Source organism: Acomys minous (genome assembly GCF_964271855.1).
Source record: "Acomys minous genome assembly, chromosome: 11".
NCBI lineage: Eukaryota > Metazoa > Chordata > Mammalia > Rodentia > Muridae > Acomys > Acomys minous.
In genome coordinates, this window is record NC_140492.1 from 55511147 (window position 1) to 55531966 (window position 20820).

Here is a 20820-nt window from a genome sequence, read left to right on the forward strand (position 1 = left end):
TGGACATGCGCCAGATGGACCTAGTATAAGTGATGAGGCACAGGGAACGGCACGAGACTCCCTGAAGAGTCGCGCAATCCACTTTGGAGGAGTTGAGTCTATTGCTAGGCCCAGTTTTATAGGCATCATCATGATGAATCAGGCACTGGGAACTAGGAAGTTTCCCCCACACACACACCCCCCACACCCCCACGCAATAAACTATCAGGGTGGGGTGGGTATTGTTGGGGGCAGAACTGTTTGATTTTACCTACATTTCCATCTTGCCCACACTGACCGCGTCTGATAAGTGACAATAAGTGAAGCCTTGAGACTCAGCTGGCACCTCCCTGTCACTCATTCTGAGTCCTTGGCTCTTCCCAGGTGAGCTACGCCTCCTCCAGCAGGCTCCTCAGCAATAAGAACCAGTTCAAATCCTTCCTCCGCACCATCCCCAACGACGAAAACCAGGCCACCGCGATGGCTGACATCATCGAGTATTTCCGTTGGAACTGGGTGGGCACAATTGCGGCGGATGATGACTATGGCCGGCCAGGCATTGAGAAGTTCCGGGAGGAAGCCGAGGAGAGAGACATCTGCATTGACTTCAGCGAGCTCATCTCCCAGTACTCTGATAAGGAACAGATCCAGCAGGTGGTGGAAGTGATCCAGAACTCCACCGCCAAAGTCATCGTCGTTTTCTCCAGCGGCCCAGACCTTGAGCCCCTCATTAAGGAGATTGTGCGGCGCAACATCACAGGCAGGATCTGGCTGGCCAGCGAGGCCTGGGCCAGTTCCTCGCTGATTGCTATGCCTGAGTACTTCCACGTGGTCGGGGGCACCATTGGGTTCGGTCTGAAGGCCGGGCAGATTCCAGGCTTCCGAGAATTCCTGCAGAAAGTCCATCCCAGGAAGTCTGTCCACAATGGTTTTGCTAAAGAGTTTTGGGAAGAAACGTTTAATTGCCACCTGCAAGAAGGTGCCAAAGGACTTTTACCTGCGGACACCTTCGTGAGAAGTCACGAGGAAGGCGGCAAGAGGTTAAGCAACAGCTCCATCGCCTTTCGGCCCCTCTGCACCGGGGATGAGAACATCAGCAGTGTCGAGACCCCTTACATGGATTACGAACATTTACGGATATCCTACAACGTGTACTTAGCCGTCTACTCCATTGCCCATGCCCTGCAAGATATATACACCTGCTCACCCGGGAGAGGGCTTTTCACCAACGGGTCCTGTGCAGACATCAAGAAGGTTGAGGCCTGGCAGGTAAGTCTCTCACTTAGCTGGCAGTTCTCTGAGTGATAAGGCAGAATCAGGGTGACCCAGCAACGGAATACAATGGCTACATTATTTACTTTTGTGGCACGGTGACCTCAAAGTACCTGGGAGGCGAACTTAAAGGAGGATTTACTGGGGTTCCCGGTTTCCAAGGGTTCTCGCTCTGTGAGACCTATGTGCTTGGGAAAGACACCATACCCATAATAGTATATGGCCCAAAAGAACTGGTCACCTCCTGGCCAACCAGGAAGCAGAGAAAAGGACCTACTAGCAGTCTGGTTTTCTTCCCCTCCTTCTATTATATCCAGGCCCTCAGGCAGAGGGGTGGTGCCAGTTTCACAGTAGGTGTTTTCTCCTCAGCTAGCCCTACCTGAAGGCATGTTCATGGTCACACTAAGGGGTATGCCTCCATATCCTAGGTGATTCTAAATCAGTTAAGGCAAGATTAGTCATCAAAGTGACCACAAAAATTGCAACATCAAAATGAGCACACAGGAGGGCTTTGGGTTCATGAACCCTTTTCAAATGTCTGAGAAACTGACTTCTACAAGACTGATGGTGTTCAATTAACTGTTGCTGGAAAAGTACAGCCCACCTGTCCACTCATCTGATGTCCACAACACCTGGAGCACTGCTCCGAAACGTTCTCAAGTGTCCGGGAACTGATCTAGTGTGACTTGGTGGCGCACACCTTTAATCCCAGCACTCAGGAGGCAGAGGCAGGTGGATCGCTGTGAGTTCAGGGCCAGCCTGGTCTACAAAGTGAGTCCAGGACAGCCAAGGCTACGCAGAGAAACCCCGTCTTGGGGGGGAAAAAAGGTATTTTCCCTTGTGACTAATCCGGCATTTGTTCAATACGTCCCATGTGCTAAGAACTAGGAAAGACACCGTGCCTGCCGTTGTCTCAGTCAGCCAGGCTGGACCGGCCAGCTAGCCAGCTAGGCACAAGCTTAGGACACGTGTATATAGGAAAGGCACGGCAAACCTAAAAAGGTAAGTGTTTCAACGAAAAACACCAGCCCTAACTACAGAAAAATCAGGACTTAAGTGAAGGTTTTACCAGCGTTTTAAAGGTTAGTCACTGGGATTTTTGAGGTACACAGAGACATGACATCACAAGGTTTGTCATCTCAGGAACTTCTGAAGGAAACTGGGCTGAGTCGCATCCTATGTGGCTGCTTGTGTCTTCCATGAGAACTCTGGTCTTTCAGTCAGACTCCGTTTTACACTTTTTCATGTTTTCTTAGTTCCAGAATGTATCAGAGAGACTGCATAAGAATGGAGTGGGGTACCCCTTGATCCTGAATCACATGATTCAGCCTCAGCACCCCCTTTCTAAGCTGTGATCTTAGGCAAGCCAAGACTCTAAGTGGCAGTCTCTTTCCCTGCAACGTGGACTTTTCATGTCTAAGCCGCTGTCCACCCAGGTTTCCCTTAAAAATGAAAAGGTATGTGAGAGCAAGTTGTAAACTTGCAAGCGATGAACAAATCTGAGGTTATCATAGTAATAATTTGTGTGTGGGGGGGTATGATTTATGTTCATGCATGAGTGTGGGCATATGTGCCACATGCATGCAGAGATCAGAGGTCACCTTTGGGTGTCCTCTTCGATAGCTCTCTCAAGGATGGTTGATGAGCATCCTGTTGTTTGTCTCATCCTCCTTCCCTCCAATGCTCTGGCTACAGAGATGTGCCATCATGTCTGGCCTTTTACATATGTGGCTAGAAATCAGAACCCAGGTCATCACACAAGCATTGTTACCGGCTGAGCCATCTCCTCAGCCCTTATCAAAGTGATATCTTTAACATATTCATAATCAATCAGTTGACCAAAAAAAAATGATCAGTAAAACAGCTTTGTATACAGATTTCAACCACCATACGCATTTCAGGGAAGATACCAAGAAACAAAGAACGTGTAGCAACTCCCATGCAGTTCTAAGGAGTAACTGTCCAGGCTCATAAAAACAAGCCAAGACTCACAGCTTCCTGGCCCCTCTTGAGTTGGAAAGTCTCACTCAAACATCACTGCCAGACAAAGTCTCTAACTTCTGCGGGAGGGGGCGGGTACCCAAACCTCCTCCTTCACATTGACCCGCAGCCAATGCAGACAGTTAGGCTACGGCGAAGACGACAGGACTCTGCTTCAGTTGCCGAGTTTTAAGTAAGATGAATTAAAGGGCAACATCTGGGTGGTAAAAATCATTGGCCTTTCACCTCTTCACATCTACAGCCCGTGAAAGGAAGACCTTGGCTCTTGAAAAATGCTACAGGAGTCAGTAAGGTTAGAAGGAAAGAAGTTCCCAGACCAGGCAGTAAGATGGCCGAGGCCAAATTTGAGTCAGGAGAGGGACTATAATTATGATTCAAGCTTATTAGTAATGTAATAGAAAACCCAAACCAAATTGACCTGCCCAAGGGGCGGGGGAGAAAAACTTGTGGCTGTTCTTGCTGCAAAGGCTCAGAAGTGTCCCCACCACAGATGACTCCATCTCCATCTTTCTGTTCCTTATTTCCCAGTGTCGCTGTGGACAGCCTTTACAGTAGCTTTAGGTTCAAAAAGGTTAAAAGGAGGGGCAGGGACGGAAAGTGTATCCTGAGGATGCTGAGGGCGAATGACACCTGGCACTAGTCAACGTGTCTTTTGTGATAAATACAGTCTCCACTGAGCCCCCAGAAGCCTCAGGACTCTCTGAGATCTTGGCCATGTCTCTATCAGGAGATGTGCCAGTAAATAATGGCAGCAATATCTAGGCCTATGGAGAAAGAAGCCTACTGCCTATATATACTGTCTAATCCAAGAATCTGCTTGCAGCTCTGTCTGCCGTCGCTCAACTCGTTTCTTCTAAGCCACTTGCCCAGCACCACCTTCAGATTGCTTGTTAGTTATTGGTGCAGAAATCGTCCTTCTCGTTAGCCGTTAGTATGGCATCTTTGCCTTTCATCTCCTCAAGTCTATGTCCCATAAAAGGAAGATCTACACTCTGGGAAAGGTACCCCCGAGAAGCGCCATGTTTTATATCCAAGCACTTTCCACCATGAACCTTCCCCTTTTGTCAAAATTCAGTTTTTCCTGGAAATCTTTTCCAGACAGACTCCCATGCACTTCCATTCTCTTCACTTTTCTTCCTCAGTACTGCTGGCCTCCCGCTAAGCCTAAGCTTCTTTGGCCAGACACTAAGCTTTACCAGTGCGTGGAGCATTTTTGGCTAAACTCTGCTGCCTCTTAGAATGCATGCAGATAGGTGCTTCCCACTCATATTTACAATGCGTACATCTCAGCCTTTTGGTGGAAATACCCTCAAAGACCACAAGATGGAAATATTGGCACATAGAAGAAAGTGGAATTCTCAGAACTTGCGTTCATCTGCTCTTCTTTAAGACACCCTGTCCTTCTCAGAGTTTGGTGACTGCCCCGTGATCCCGTCATGTCTTTATTTTTCTCCCCTGATTTGCTCATTCTTTTTCCTCCCATCACTTCACAAAGAAAATAAGAAAGCAACACATTATGTTGACGTATATCTGAAGGAGAATTTTACGTTTTCTTTTTCTGTGGAATTATCATTTTCTTTTTAGCATTCTGAAAGCAGAAGGATGCCTTCTCTGGGAGAAATACCTAAATACTTTTTATTTTAATCGGTTTTTGTTGACACATTCATTGCACATAGTGACAAGCTTCACAAAGACATTTTCAGTCGAGCGTGTCATGCATTTTTACTGTAGTCACTCGCCCATCCTTCACCCTTCTCACCGCTCTCGATCCCCAGGCTTCCCCAGACAGTCTCACTTCTGTTTTACAGATGAGATTTATATATCTACATAAAATCTAGGACCCACAAAGAAGAAAAAAATATCAAAACATGTGATATTTATCTTTCTGAGTCTGGCTTATTTTGCTTCATCAGATAATCTTTGTTTATATCCATTCTCAGCTAATGACATAATTCTTATCTATGGCTGATTAAAACTCCATTGAGTGTGTATATATATATATACATATATATGTATATATATGTGTGTGTATATATATGTATATATGTGTGTATATATACATTCATCTGTTGACAGACACCTAAGCTGATTTGGTGGTCTGGTTATGTGTGTAGTGCTGCAGTGAACATGGAGGTACAGGTATTGGTGGCATGTTGACTTGGACTTCTCAGATCCACACCAAGGGTCATATGGTAGTTCTACTTTTAGCCCTCTGGGGAAATTCCATCCTGGCAGTCATAGTGGCTAATCTAATTTACATTCTCACCCATATCGTATAAAGGTTCCCTTTTTCCCACATCCTCACTAGCTATGTCTCAGTGGAAGAGAACTTACCTAGCAGTCATGAGGTTTGTGGCTTCAAATTCCAGGGCCATTAAAGAAAATAGATGTTTTTGTGTGTGCCGGTAATAATCAATGTAAAGGCTAGCTCTGTCGTTCCTAGCTTCCCTGTTACGTGACTTAAAGCAAAGTATTATGTAAAATATGAAGTGCTCAAATATAAAAGTTACAAGCCAGCATGCCAAAAGAGCCACTAAAGATGAATAAAGAGATGGCATAGGGGCTGGAGAGATGGCTTGGTGGTTAAGAGCACTGGTTGTTCTTCCAAAGGATCCCGGTTCAATTCCCAGCATCTGTGTGGTGGCTCACAACTGTCCCTAATTCCAGTTCCAGGTGAGTCAGTGCCCTCTCCTTGCCTCTGCACCTGCTACACAGACACGCATTCAGACCAAACATCCACACACGTAGAATTAATTTGTTAATTATTTTAAAAGAGAAATGGCACTTAGAGAATTGTAGAAATGGCTCTACAATTTATGCTGCTTTAAATGCCCAGGCCTCCACTGCAATCACAGAAGCCAGAGCAAGTGTTCAGATCATAGTGTGGCTTCCACAAAGCATCCATGGGGTGTTCTCAACAGCTGCCATTGCTGTAAGAGTGGTTCTGTTGGCTGCTTGACCGACTGATAGCCTTTTTGCCCGAGCAGAGAAGATTGCAATAGCGGGAGGTGGGGGGTGGGGAGTTGGGGGGGAGGGAGGGAGAACTGTCCGATCCCTACATCCTTGCTTCTTCATGGGAAAATGAACATCAGGAGGAGTGCCTATAGAAAGACCTTATCATGGTCACTGAGAGTGACTTTAAGTGATTTTTAACAATGCTTCACAATGATTGACACTTGATCGGTGCTCCCGGGAAGAGAAAGGTCCCCTTCCTTGTCTCAGCCAGGGACAGTACGGCTTCACAAATTTGGTCTGAAATGTGTTTCCGCATTATCAGTGAAACAAAGGACAGGAATAGGGGGGAGACCGTGATAAAGACATAGAGAGTGTGAGCAAGGGGCTACAGCGATGGCACAGTGGGTAAGCGTACTTGATATGCGAGTACCTGGACCTGAGTTTGTTCCTAATGCAGCCCATGTGCCTGAAACCTTAGAGCTGTGACAGCAGGACTAGAGGGCTATTGGGGCTTGCTGGCCAGCAGCCCAGTTCCATTTCAATGGGAGATCCTTTCTCAAAGCAACAAAGCAGAACCAGGTATCCTTCTTGGGCCTCTGGAACATGTACCGGCATGTGCATGTGCACACACACACACACACACACACACACACACACACACACAGCACACACATACACACATATGCACACACACGCACACATACAGACACACACACATGCACACACACATGCACACACACTGCACACCCACATATGCACACATATGCACACACACAAGTACACAGGCACGCACAGACACATATGTACCACATTCACACCAGAAAAAAAAAAAGGATATTCTCACCCAATCTGGGCATGGTGGCACTGGACGCTCTCTTCCAGAGGACCTGGGTTCAATTCCCAGCCACACACAGTAGGTCACAATAGTCCATAGCTCCAGTTCCCAGGGATCAAATGTCCTCCTGGAAGAACCAGGCATGCACATGGTGCACAGACATGGAAGCAGGCAAAATAGCCATACATGCAAAATAAAAATTGTCAAGAGAATAGTGACTTTACCCACACCAGAATGTACCTGATTATCTCAACTCAATCTCAGGCCTGTCCGGCATTGTTTTTACACTGATGCCAGCAGGATCTGGGTTTTAAATATTATCATGCTCTCTAAAAGTCCTGTTTATTTATAGTATGCTAGAAAAGTATATGGGAAGAAAATGGGATTTCAGAGCAATTGTGGGGCAAATGAGAAACTCAGGAGGCTGCAGTATAGAATTACAAAGTTCTTTAGTGAAAACGTGAAATGTTTGAGGATATGACTTTGGGGTACTGTTCCTCCAAGTTCAAGGAACATGGTCGAAATCTCCAGCCAGAACCAACAGTGATACAGAATGTGTGCGGCCAGTGGTGTTTGTTTGTGTCATCTGTCTGTGGAAGATAACTAGCCAGATATAAAATAATATCATTCCAGCCCCCGGCCCCACCTTTCCCTACTCCCAGACAGTTTCACTGTAGAGGCTGTGGACAGAAGAGAAAGAGAAGCCACCTGCTGCTTGGTGTGTTAAGAGCCAAGATGCCTAAACAGGAGGAAAGAAGTTGATGCCGACAGCTCTAGCTTTCCTAGTACTTGTGCTATCTCAGAGAGGCAGGACAATAGGCAATGGACACACATGCATGCATTTATGGAAGATGAGAAGTCCCCCGTCTACAGGCTGGGGACACAGGATGCCGGTAGCATGGCTCTGTCCTGGTCGGAAGACCTCATAACTACAGAAGCCAGGAGTGCAACCCTCAGCTGGAAGATAAAAGCCTAAGAACCTGGGGAGGCAGCTGTTGGTGTAAGTCCTGGGGTTCAGAGCCTGGACTTCTGACATGCAATTAAAGAGGAAAGTGTGTCCCCAGTCTTGGGGAGAGAGGCCAGTTTACCTTTGTTTTCTCTGACCACCTGGAGGGTCTATTGGTGTCTGTGGCTCGCTGTCATTCCTGGAGTCAGTGGCCACTGGTCCTCAGGAACAAGGGAGCAGAAGCAACAAGTGGCCTGTGAACATGAACAGAAATGACCTTCCGGGACCAGCTTCATGAAGGCAGATCAGTTTTATTCAGGGTGAACAGGGCTATGTAGAACTGTGGGAAAGAAGTAGAGATATCTAGATTTGGCAAATGTCATTGGCTGAAGGGCTAAGGTGCTGAGATGCCTCATTTACATGGAGAGGTATTCCTGGAATCCCAGGTGCTTGCTGAAGGGGTTCTTGTAAGGAGAAAGGAAGTTGGACCTGTAATTTCCCTAAGGGCTGTGTGACATTCCGCAGGTAGAGGATGTAAAGGTCCGGGATCCCCCAGACAGAGAAGAGGAAGCCTTGCTGCCAAAGAGAATCAGTCCTCCATTTTATGCTGAGCTCAGGGTTTGCCTGTCATGGTGGTCTGTGACCTTAGGGGCAGGGTTCCCTACAGGTGTCCCCTGACATCAAGTGTGGCTCTTCCCCACCAGGCCAACTGGACTCACATGCTAGCCTCCTCCGAAGCACACCAACAGGCTCACCCAGATAACACTTTACCAGGATTGTGGGTAATCTGCTATCCAGTCAGCTCCACATCTAATATTAATAATCCCATAATGTGCAAAGCATTCTTTGTGAGAGTGATGCCTTTTTTTAATGCATTTAATAAGGCACTCCTGTAATCCCAGCACTCTGGGAGGCAGAGGCAGAGGCAGAGGCAGAGGCAGGCAGATGCCTGTGAGTTCGAGGTCACCCTGGTTTATAAAGTGAGGCCAGGAGAGCCAAGGATACACAGAGAAACCCTATCTCAAAAAACAATGACAGTAAAAGACAGAAAGAAATTTTTAAAAAGAACTATTACTGACCTTTTTGCCCTGGCCAGTTCTATGGGAGGCAATGTGGAGAAGCAGAAAAAAGTGTGTTTGCATCCCATCCCTAGCCCTTACCAACTGAACTTCTGCACGTTGCTTGAGCCTTTTATGCCGAGTTTCATTATATATAAAAGGAACTCACAGTGAGGCATCAGCAAAGCTATATGCGTAAGTGTTGATGCTGAGGCGTGGCAGATAGAGGACACAGGCTTTCACATCTCTCTACTGTTCTCATCTTCACAGCAAAGCCAGAGTTGGCGTGACAAGTGGAAGAGACAGTATGTTATAACCATAGCATCTTCCATGACAAAGTAATTGCATGCATAGGAGACTAAGGTATGGACCTTCTGGGAGCTTCCTAGAGAAGTTTGACTTCATCTGAGCCACGGAAGGTCCTCAGCCAGTATTAGCTTGAGAAGGATGGACCAGTCATAGCACTGAGCTCTTGGGATGAGAAGAAGGAAGCTCCTGAGAGCAGCAGGCAGGAAACTGTTAAAGAGCACAGGGCCATTTGGTCCCAAGGAGAGGACAAATGTGACCATACAGAGAAACCTTTTGTAAGAGAAAGTAGGAATGGCAGGTGCCACTCTTAAGTGGGGGCTTGTGTGAAGTACCCCCTCCAGTCAAGACTGATTTAAGAAGTACGTGAAAATGAAGACAAACCTGAGATTGATGGGAAGGCTCAGGAGAAAACGGGTAGCACAAGACCTCGGTGGGATCCACTCCCCACCTGAGGATGGTTCGGTCTGGTGGCATAGAATGGGCAGCCCCTGTTCCCCAAAGTCCTGGGACAAAAGCGGGGACAGCCAGGGGGCAGTGAGGACACTAAGGCGGTAGACTGTAGAAAGCCGGCCCAGTGAAGCAGCCAGGGAGATGCCGGAGAGTGAGCGGGTTCCTGCCATGGACTTCTGCCTCCAAAGATGTCTCTGAGTTCTTATGAGTAAATCCAGGTGACTCCTGTTCCACGTCCTTACAGTAAATGCTTACTTTAGAGTTCAATCAATACAAGACTATGTTAAGAAGCCCTGTCACTTCTGTGAGAGTCTCCTGGGGCTCTGGCCAGGCCAGTAAGGCTTGTCATAGTTTGTCACACACATCAGATAACTGTGAAGAACTGGTGTTTGTCTGGGCCTCAGAAGGGCCAGTAAGTCTACAACTCTATGTACTTACACTAAACTATTTTCCAGTGTCTGATTAGATACTGGGCTTTAAGCACTTTTAAAATAACGATAAACTGGGCATGATGTTACAAGCCTGCCATACCAGCACTCAGGAGGCAGGAAGACAGATTTCAAGGCCAGCCTGGGCTATGTGGTAAAACCGTACCCATCTACACATACACACTATGAAAGTGGATGTTGCCTCTAAATGTTCTCCAATCCACAGACCAGTGGAGTCAGTGCCCAAGTTGAGAGAGATGCTTTAGCCAACCCAGCCAGGACTCACCATAGCTCAGGCAGGCAAGTGAGACCTGCAAGAGACGGAGGGGGTGGGGGCAGGGGCCTCTGATGTCCTGTGGAAATGAGTCCACCATACTCATGACTGGGCCTTCTCTCTTGGCGCCTCAGTGGCAGAGAACAAGAGCTGCAGCAGGGCATGCTGCCTACAAGCTCAGGCTAGCAATCCTGGAGAAAGCCCTTCCTTCAGTGTTCTGTACCTCAGCTCCCCAATAAAATGGGGAGTGGAGCCAGGTATGGTGGTGCATGCTTTTAATTCCTGCACTCAAGAGCAGGAGTAGGAGGATCTCTTAAATTCAAGATGGGGGGGGGGGCGGAGCAGTTAAGAGCACTGACTGCTCTTTCAGAGGTCCTGAGTTCAATTCCCAGCAACCACATGGTGGCTCACAAGCATCTATCCTGGGATCTGATGCCCTCTTCTGGCGTGCAGGTGTAAATGCAAATAGAGCACTCATACATTAAGCCCCTTTTTAAAAAAAATAAAATTCAAGGTCAGTGCAGTCTACAAAGTGAGTTCCAGGCCATCCAGAGCAACACAGTGAGACCCTGTCTCCAAAAGGGGCGGGGTATCCATGCTATCTGTTTTGTGATTAAATAACTTGAAGCACTATGAACCATGCCTCAACGGCAGTAAAATATTAGTATTTTAAAATGTAAGTGACTCATGTGTTTTAGCAATTACTACAGTTGCTTGTTTGTGCAAGGGCTCTGTGATCCCTAAGGATATGCCATGACTGTCAACAGTGGTGGCCACGGCTCCACCCACAGTCTCGTTGTTTCTTCTTTCTACTCCACACTGAATCTTGGCAGCATGACATCTATCTCCACAGGTTCAAGCATGAGGGAAGAAGGTACAAACAGCAAGAACTCTGTCCCTCACACCCAACTCGGGAGATGCCAGGAAGGGCCTGGCCCTGCTGGTCAGTGTCCCACAAGGTCATGGTGCACCTGCAGAGGCTGTCATTTGACTGTGGTCACAGGCGACATATTCTTCCCTCCTCTCTATCTTCAGAAAGGTGTTTCCTCCACCACTTACCACAGCTACCGTGGACGCATGCAAGCACTGTAAGGAAAATTGGAGAAAGACTTCTTTGGTTTCACATTTCTCCTTTCGCTGGGATGTGTACCATAGTCCACATCCAACATAGCCACGTGTGGAGGTCCATGGCTCCTAGTCATTCCCCTCTGTCCTCCTCAGGTCCTGAAGCACCTACGGCACCTCAACTTCACCAACAACATGGGGGAGCAGGTGACATTCGATGAGTTCGGTGACCTGGTGGGGAACTATTCCATCATCAACTGGCACCTCTCCCCAGAGGACGGCTCCATTGTGTTCAAGGAAGTTGGGTATTACAACGCCAATTCCAAGAAGGGAGAGAGACTCTTCATCAATGAGGAGAAGATTTTGTGGAGCGGGTTCTCCAGAGAGGTATGAGTGAAGCAGGCCGCGCTGCCTCCACAGACAGGGAACTGCTGGCTTGGGAAGGCTTTGGGATTCATCAGCTCTGAGAGCCCAGCGCTGAGAGCCCAGGGTCCCTATGATCTTCAAGAGAATATAGTGATGAGAGGAAAGCCAGGAGCCTGAGCTTCATGGCTAACCTCACTTTTGACACCCTGGCTAGTCATGAAGTTTCCCAGGCTAAAACTTCCCCCAACTGGAGCAAAATGTTTAAGCAAACATCTCTCAAGTCAGTGGCTCTTTACCATGGGGAGGTCTCCTATGACAGTGAATCTCATCCACAGAGGGCAAGTCCTCACCTCAGTTACAAAAAAAATGTGCCATGGCCTTTTCAGAATGGAGGTTTTGTGATGCCACAGGTTAAAGTGTTACCCCCACCAATTACCCTTGTCTACATTTCCAATGACCAGAGCCCAAACTGACTAACTACCATCTCTATAGAGCATCTCTATTGTATTATCACCCTATCATTTACCCTATCAGTGCATGTAATTATCCGTCATTGCTACGGGGCTCATCTCCCCTCCAACTTGGAAGCTATTTCCTGTATAGTTCCCTATAATCCTAATGTCCTCTATCAGGCTATGGGCATGACAGGCGTAAGCATTAATAAAGGTATAACAGAGACAATACTTATAATGCAGTCATTTATGTCCCTAGCTACTTGACAGAATAGTAAGTTAAATTTCAATTTTTTATCGAAATGTGATCGGAAAACCAGCACACAGTAGGAACCCAACAAACCTGGGAGTCAACCTGACTCTTTCTGAAAATTTTGTAGAGGCAACCACAAAAATACTATTGTATGTTTAACTATAAATTATATATTAAGAATGTCTTCACAAATCTCATGAAGTTGCCACTGAGATTAAGTGAGATCTCCGACTTTGCGTGTGTGTTTAAACCAAACCATCAAGTGTGTCCACACTTGGCCTTAGCAGCTTTTGCTTTTATAGGGAATAGGACCAAGGACCCCGCCTCCCACTCTCCATACATAATGACCCAGAGTTGGCCACACTGATCCATATACCCAAACACCTCACTCTGCCCATGTCAAAGAAGTTGTAAGGCTGACCCTTGACCCCCAGCTGCAAACCTCTCGTTTCTACGTTCTCTGCCCTCAGGTGCCCTTCTCCAATTGTAGCCGGGACTGTCTGGCCGGGACCAGGAAGGGGATCATTGAGGGTGAGCCCACCTGCTGCTTTGAGTGTGTGGAGTGTCCTGATGGAGAGTACAGTGATGAGACAGGTAAGGGATCAGCCCCTCACAGGCCCTGTGCAGAACTTGGCCTGCCTCGGGGTCAGCAAAGGCCGTGGGAGAGCTGGTGCTCTGAATCATTGGCCTGCTAAGGGGAGCATGCCTCAACCCTGCCTTGTCAAGTATCTTTTTAATGTTCCAGGTATTTATATGCATTCCTGTCGTGTGCCTCTGCCTCCAACCCTGCCCTCCAATAGTGTTCTTCCTGGGTCTCAAGCTCTCTCTTTATCATCTATCTATCTATATCTATTTATTTTATGTGTGTAAGTGTTTTCCTTGCATGTGTGTATGTGCGCCAAGTGCATGCCTGGTGGCCACTGGTGTCAACAGAGAATATTACATCTCTGAGAACTGGAGTTACAGACGGTCGTGAGCTGCCATGTGAGCGCTGGGAACCGAGCCTGGTGCTCTGCAAGAGCAACACGTGCTCTTTACCACTGAGTCGTCTCTCCAGCCCACGCTCCAGTTCTTCCAAAGGGGAATCATAATTAAACCCCTTATGGGGCTGTGATAATTAAACAGATTAGTATTAAGTTCTACAAATATGCTTCTTAAATAAAGCTTTGACTTTTGCATATTGGAAGGACTAGATAAATACAATTCTTGTTCTTTTAACCTTACCTCAATAATGAGTAAGCTCCTCTTTCCCTCAACCTTAGAAATGAGAAAACCAAGGCTTGGAGAGTAACTGTGGCCAAAGTTACACAGCTAGTAAATGACATGGCCAGGATCCCAGCCCAATCTAACAGAAAAGTGCATTCTCCCTTCTCTGTTCTGAACTGCGCACGGCCGCACGGGCAGTGACAACTTAGTAAATAGGCATCGTCTAGATGACTGGTTCTCAACCTGTGGGTCGCAACCCCTTTGGAGTCACATATCAGATATTCTGCATCAGATCTTTGCGTTATGATTCATAGCAGTAGCAAACTTACAGCTATGACGTAGCAACAAAAATAATTTTATGGTTTGGTGTCACCACAGCATGAGGAGCTACATTAAAGGGTTGCAGCATTAGGAAGGTTGAGAACCGCTGTTCTAGATAACTATGTGGCCTCCGTCCTTGGAAAGTTGAGAACATAGATGTGACTGGCCACATGCAAGGGACACTCTCCCTTCATCTAAAAGGACATCTTTTCTGGCATGGCAACAAAGCCCAGGCATAGATCCAAAATCAGCCAAACTACCAATAAGATGGGAGCAGTCCTGATACACTTTACTACTGTAACCACGCTACTTACAATCTGTTTGCATGCCCCAACTCCACCCTGAAAACCTCAAACAGGGATAATTTAACTCTGAAACAATGTTGCCCCACTGTTAGAGCTCTGGAGTGCAAGATCCTGTCTACTACAAACTACTGCAGACAGTGTTAAAAGAAATGGGCCACCTGACAGTCGCTGTGGAGCAGGGGTACAGTAGAACCTTCAAAGGTGTTTATTCTTGATAGATATAAAAAGTAATAATGATATCATCAATAGGTGAAATTCTAAGTGACCACATCCACCCTCCACATGCATACTTACACTGACCGTGCCACACAGTAACTGAATGTGCACTGGGTCCTTTTCAGATGCGAGTGCCTGTGACAAATGCCCGGATGACTTCTGGTCCAATGAGAACCACACTTCCTGCATTGCCAAGGAGATTGAGTTTCTGGCGTGGACAGAGCCCTTCGGAATCGCGCTCACTCTCTTCGCGGTGCTGGGCATTTTCCTGACCGCCTTTGTGCTGGGCGTGTTCATCAAGTTCCGAAACACGCCCATCGTCAAGGCCACCAACCGAGAGCTGTCCTACCTCTTGCTCTTCTCGCTACTCTGCTGTTTCTCCAGCTCCCTCTTCTTCATCGGGGAGCCCCAGGACTGGACGTGCCGCCTGCGCCAGCCCGCCTTTGGCATCAGCTTCGTGCTCTGTATCTCGTGCATCTTGGTGAAGACCAATCGTGTCCTCCTGGTCTTTGAGGCCAAGATACCCACCAGCTTCCACCGGAAGTGGTGGGGCCTCAACCTGCAGTTCCTGTTGGTTTTCCTCTGCACCTTCATGCAGATTGTCATCTGTGTGATCTGGCTCTACACGGCGCCCCCCTCCAGCTACCGCAACCATGAGCTGGAAGACGAAATTATCTTCATCACGTGCCATGAGGGCTCACTCATGGCGCTCGGCTCCCTGATCGGCTACACTTGCCTGCTGGCTGCCATCTGCTTCTTCTTCGCCTTCAAGTCCCGGAAGCTGCCAGAGAACTTCAACGAAGCCAAGTTCATTACCTTCAGCATGCTCATCTTCTTCATCGTCTGGATCTCCTTCATTCCGGCCTACGCCAGCACCTACGGCAAATTTGTCTCGGCCGTGGAGGTGATTGCCATCCTGGCAGCCAGCTTTGGCTTGCTGGCCTGCATCTTCTTCAATAAAGTCTACATCATCCTCTTCAAGCCTTCCCGAAACACCATCGAGGAGGTGCGCTGCAGCACCGCAGCGCATGCTTTCAAAGTGGCAGCCCGCGCCACACTACGCCGCAGCAACGTCTCCCGGAAGCGGTCCAGCAGCCTCGGAGGCTCCACGGGCTCCATTCCTTCCTCTTCCATCAGCAGCAAAAGCAACAGTGAAGACCCTTTCCCGCAGCCAGAGAGGAAGAAGCAACAGCAACTGCTGGCCCTGAGGCAACACGAACAGCAGCAGCAGCCCCTGGCTCTCCAACCACAGCCACAGCAGCAGCCACAGCAGCCACGATGCAAACAGAAGGTCATCTTCGGCAGTGGCACGGTCACCTTCTCTCTAAGCTTTGACGAACCTCAGAAGAACGCCATGGCCCATAGGAACTCGATACGTCAGAACTCCCTGGAGGCCCAGAAGAGCAATGACACCTTGAGCAGACACCAGGCACTGCTCCCACTACAGTGTGCAGAAGCGGACTCAGAAATGACCATTCAAGAAACAGGCCTGCAAGGGCCCATGGTAGGGGATCACCAGCCAGAACTGGAAAAACCAGAAGAATTATCCCCAGCAATGGTCGTGTCCACCTCTCGGAGCTTCGTCATTAGCGGTGGAGGTAGCTCCATGTCGGAAAACATACTGCACTCCTAATGGATGGGAAAGACTATCCAGTTGACCGAGTTTTGTTTGGAGTCCCAGGAATAAGGACAGGTCCCTCCTTTCTTCCCAGGAAGCCAGGGATGGTAGGTACATTGAATGCTTGTATTCAACTGCACTGCTTTGAACAACAGCAAACTGGTGTGCTCCTCAAGGTTAGAAGAGCCGTGTTTGGGGTCGTTTTCCCGAGCCCAGTGTCATACCCGGATTTGCTGACGTCTTTTCCTCTGCTCTGTCCACAACCAGCTCAGATGAAAGCGCAAGGCTATTAAGCTACCCACCCATGTCCCTCCTTTTAAAAACACATATATCCAGAAATGCCTGCCTGCCTGCCCTGAGATTCCATACATAGCATGATCTGAAATGCAGTCCAGATACAGACCGACGGGACTTCAGATCTGCCATCGCTACAGCTGAGTCTGTAAGCCAGATAGTCGCCACGTAGACTGACACATTGACAGAGGACAGAACTTTACGTGTTCAAGACATCAGGCAGATGTGTCCTCTCCTATTTATAGACCTTCGAAGGCGTGATCTTTTTAACCTACCCTGCTGCTGCTATTGTGTGACATCTATCCCGTCTGCATCCTTCCTGTGGCACCGTGTCTGGAGGTGTCCAGACTCTGAAGGCAATGCCGTGTTTAGATCTCAGGATCGTAAGATCACCTCAAAGAACTGAGAAAGGACCGACAAAACCCAATGAGCTGCCCCTGTAATTGACATCGCTGTACATAGCTTAGTCCTTAAGAAAACGCTTCGGTGGTAATGGGCCATGGGCGATTATAAACTGAAAAGTGTCACAGTCTGTATTCTACAAGGCAGTATTATTGCGTTCTGTTTTTCAGTCCAATCCCTGTCCCCTCACCCAGGCGAGTGGAGCCCATGTGGTCCCTTTCCCAGACCTCATAGCTCCAAACCACCCCTGCATCCCTGCGCTAACGGCCTTAGGAAGCCAAATCCAGACCTGGCTCTATGGAGAAGAAGCTCCCAGAAGAAAAGTGTGCTTCCCAGTGGATACCACAGTTCACTCAGCAGTGAAATTAAAGGTGGCCCCTGGCCTCCTAACTGCTAGGAACTCAAACTCCAGACCACAGGGACCAACGTTCAGGCTCTGGCTTGGTCACTGGCCAAGATGGGTGATTAGAGACAGAACACCACACCCATTCTAAGCCCCGGCTTCTCTGGGCATAAAGTAGAGAGTCACAGTCCTTTCCCCATGGCGTCCTCACATGGGTTAAACAAGAGCTTGCATGAGACATACTATAGCATGGTGCCTAACACGTAATCAGCACTTAGGGCTAGTTAATGAGATTAGTGTATAGTAACCACTAGTTCCCACTTGTTTAGACTATGCCGTAGTTTATGACCCTACAGGTCCACACGTTAAAACATGAGTCCATGGCCCTCGTGGAAGGTCACAGTGCCTTCAGGAGATGGGGCTTAGTAGGACGTCATCGAGTCACTGGGAATGTACCTTTGCAGGGAGTTATGGAACTCTGGTCCCGTTCTCTTTGTCTTCTGTTTCCTGGCCATAAGAGGAACAGTTGGCTCTGCCACAGGCTGCCCATCATAGCCTTCTACCAACCCACCAGGGACCCAAAAAAAAAAAAGTGCACCTGAGCATGGAGCTCCAACACAAAGCATCAAGATTAACTGTTTTCTCTCTGATCATCTCAAGTATTTTTTTTTTATGCTGAAAGAAAGCTGACTGATACAAGGCAGAAATATAAAGCAGAGATCTTATTAAGCAGTCAGATTTTAACATCTAACCCCACTGATCATAATAATAACCTTCTTCAGATTACATCCAAGCCCCAGGTCAGCAGGAGCTTAGTCCTACACACACACCCCCCCACCAACAAATCCAGTGTTCTGCCTCTGTAGCAACAGTGCCATTTCCAGCACCATTGCTGGGTGACAACTTCATAGAGCAGATTCTGCCAACCCTGCCGACGATAGGAATGTAAATCCATGAGTGGCCTAAAATTTACAGTCTGTGGGGAGTCTTCCTCTGACCGCTTCCTTCTGGGGATTTTTAAGGTAACAGTTGGTATTGCGACCATAAAGAGCACGATAAACTGCTACAAGAGGCACATTGGAGAGCGGCCCTGTCACAGAACACGAGACTGTCCTGGTGAGCCACCAACACTCCAGCCACAAAGGGCACAGCCTGGCTGAGCCTGCTGCCCTCTGCTGTCCCCCTCGGAGCAGAGTGAGGACTTATTTTTAACATTTCACTTGACCCTAAAATGAATAAATAAACAAACAAGATAGCTGTGAAAAGTTTAATGGCTTTTCAAAGACATGTCACCAAATGGTGTGGAAATAACTATAGTAAAATAGCACACATTCATCCCGTGATTTTAAAAAAATTAATTAATTAATTAATTTAAAAATGAGGCTGTGTAAGGAACACATGCAGATGTTGCACCATGTGTTCATTTTTCCAGGGGCTTGTCAATCAAGTTAATGTCTATAAACATCCTCATCAGAAAGGTGGATGGGACCATACCAGTCCCAACTCTGCCCCCAATCACAGGAATAAGATAGGAATTTTCATTCTGTCTCTACGGCGACCTAATTTTTATCTCAAATTCCTATTTGGACAGCACCAAAGCTATTGTTAAGCCAAATTGGGGGCTTTTCCCAGGACTTCTAGAATTTTCTGATTCAAATTATATTTTGAGGTATCAGCCCAGAAGTTTTTTTGTTTTTTGTTTTTTTGTCCCCTTCCCCCACTTTCTCTTTCTGGTTGAGTTGCAGCATCATGGGGGTGAGGGTATTCAATGAGGGGCAGCTCTTCTTAGCATTGCTGAAGCCATCTTGTCTGTCTCGGTAACTGTGCCTCCAAGCTGGCTTCCTGTAATGCATGCGTGGCAGTCCCCTTACTGTTACTATAGCAGAATAACCTAAGAGGCCAACTTTATAGAGAAAAGAGGCTTATTTAGCTCATACTTATGCTGGTTCAAGGGCCAAGACCACCCAATCTCCATTAGTCACCACAATAGCAGAAAAGCTGAAAGGTAGGGGTTATACTTCAAAATAGGAAGCCGGAGGGTGACTTGAGGGTCAGCTTTTCTCTTATAACAACTCCCTCTTGAGACTCCAGGGTCCCCATGAGAACCTCCTTTATTCCTCAAAAAGCAGATCCACGACCACACCCCCCCCCAATAACCTGGTGTCCTTTCCCAAGGTTCCACCTGTCATCACCACCACACTAAGGGGCCAAGCTCCCAATGTGTGGACCCCTTGGAAACCATATCTGAACCACAAAAGCATCATATCCCCGCCCAAATTCCCACAGCAGGATCCATAGTGGATCCATGGAAGAATCACGGTCTTAAATGACTGGCCCTTCCTGCAAGCTCCCTCAGCTCCTTCCAAGCCCATCCTTGGGACTGCGATGACCCCTTGCCTCCTGCCCAACCACGTCAATGCAGAGACTTCCTGTACATTAACAGGCATACGGAGCACATATAAATGAAAACACGGGGTAAAGCATTAACAAGCCCCATGGTCCTGTGTGCTAAACAGAATAGTGTTCAGCCAAAGACGCCCGTGATTATGACTCCAGAGCCTGTGATTGTGTCAAAGCATTGCTGACCTAAGTTGCTAATTAAATTAACACTTCTTCCAGTTAACCATGAGCTGGGAACCCACAGGATAGTCAGGGTCAGGTGCCACGATGTGAGCAAGATGGCAGACTATCCGCCCACCATTGCTTTGGGTACGGAATTCAGTGAGAGGCAAGGGGGTGCCGGTTGTCTCTAGAAGCTGGACAACATAAGAGCATCGATTCTCCCTGGGAATTTCCAGGGAGTAATAAAGAGCTGGGGCACCTTGGTTTCAGTCTGCTGAGACCCTTTGAAGATGTCTGACCTCTGGAACTGTAAGATAATAAATGTGTGTTGTTTTGAGCCACTGCGTATGTGGTCGTTTGTTTTAACAACTATGGGAGCCTATAACCAGCCTTTTATTACTTTGCAGGTTCTTTTTTCTCTTCTACCCTTCCAAGCCCCTAACATTAGGTAGGAGAGAAAAAAGGGTAGAGGGGAAAGGGAGTGATGTTTTGTTGGTTGTTGTTGGTTGTTGTTGTTGTTGTTGTTGTTGTTGTTGTTGTTGTTACACTACTTCCTGCTGATTAGGGACGTTGAGTTTCCCTGGGGCAAATTTTTTCTCTAGCAGGATATCTAGTTTCTTTTTCTTCTCATTTCTTTGCACACACCTACCTACAACCAACAGCATCCAACTGGCAGCCCACCTATCAGGCCTCTAGCATTTATATACCCTCTGAAAAATCCCCAGAATTCCTAATGTCACACAATCACAGACACTAACTGCAGCTGGCAAAAACCACACCTCTGCCCGAGCACGAGGCAAACCATAGTCAGCTGCTTCGAAGCATCCCTACATGCCCACACCTGGGATTAAAATGAAAACATAGTCTTACAATAGCGTTGTGGGTTTTTTTTTTTAAGGCAACCAAAATT

General features: G+C 47.5%; 1 protein-coding gene across 7 annotated transcripts in view; it reads left to right on the forward strand.

Moving 5' to 3' along the window:
- Positions 1-20251, forward strand: part of CASR (calcium sensing receptor) — a 71250-nt gene extending 50999 nt beyond the window's left edge. For all 7 annotated transcript variants that reach the window (XM_084802263.1, XM_084802262.1, XM_084802258.1 and 4 more), the window contains exons 4-7: positions 364-1248; positions 11729-11959; positions 13114-13237; positions 14817-20251. In XM_084802263.1, the coding sequence (XP_084658389.1) occupies positions 364-1248; positions 11729-11959; positions 13114-13237; positions 14817-16324 (2748 nt within the window). In that variant the 3' untranslated portion in view covers positions 16325-20251. The remainder of the gene's footprint in view (positions 1-363; positions 1249-11728; positions 11960-13113; positions 13238-14816) is intronic.
- Positions 20252-20820: the final 569 nt, after the last annotated feature.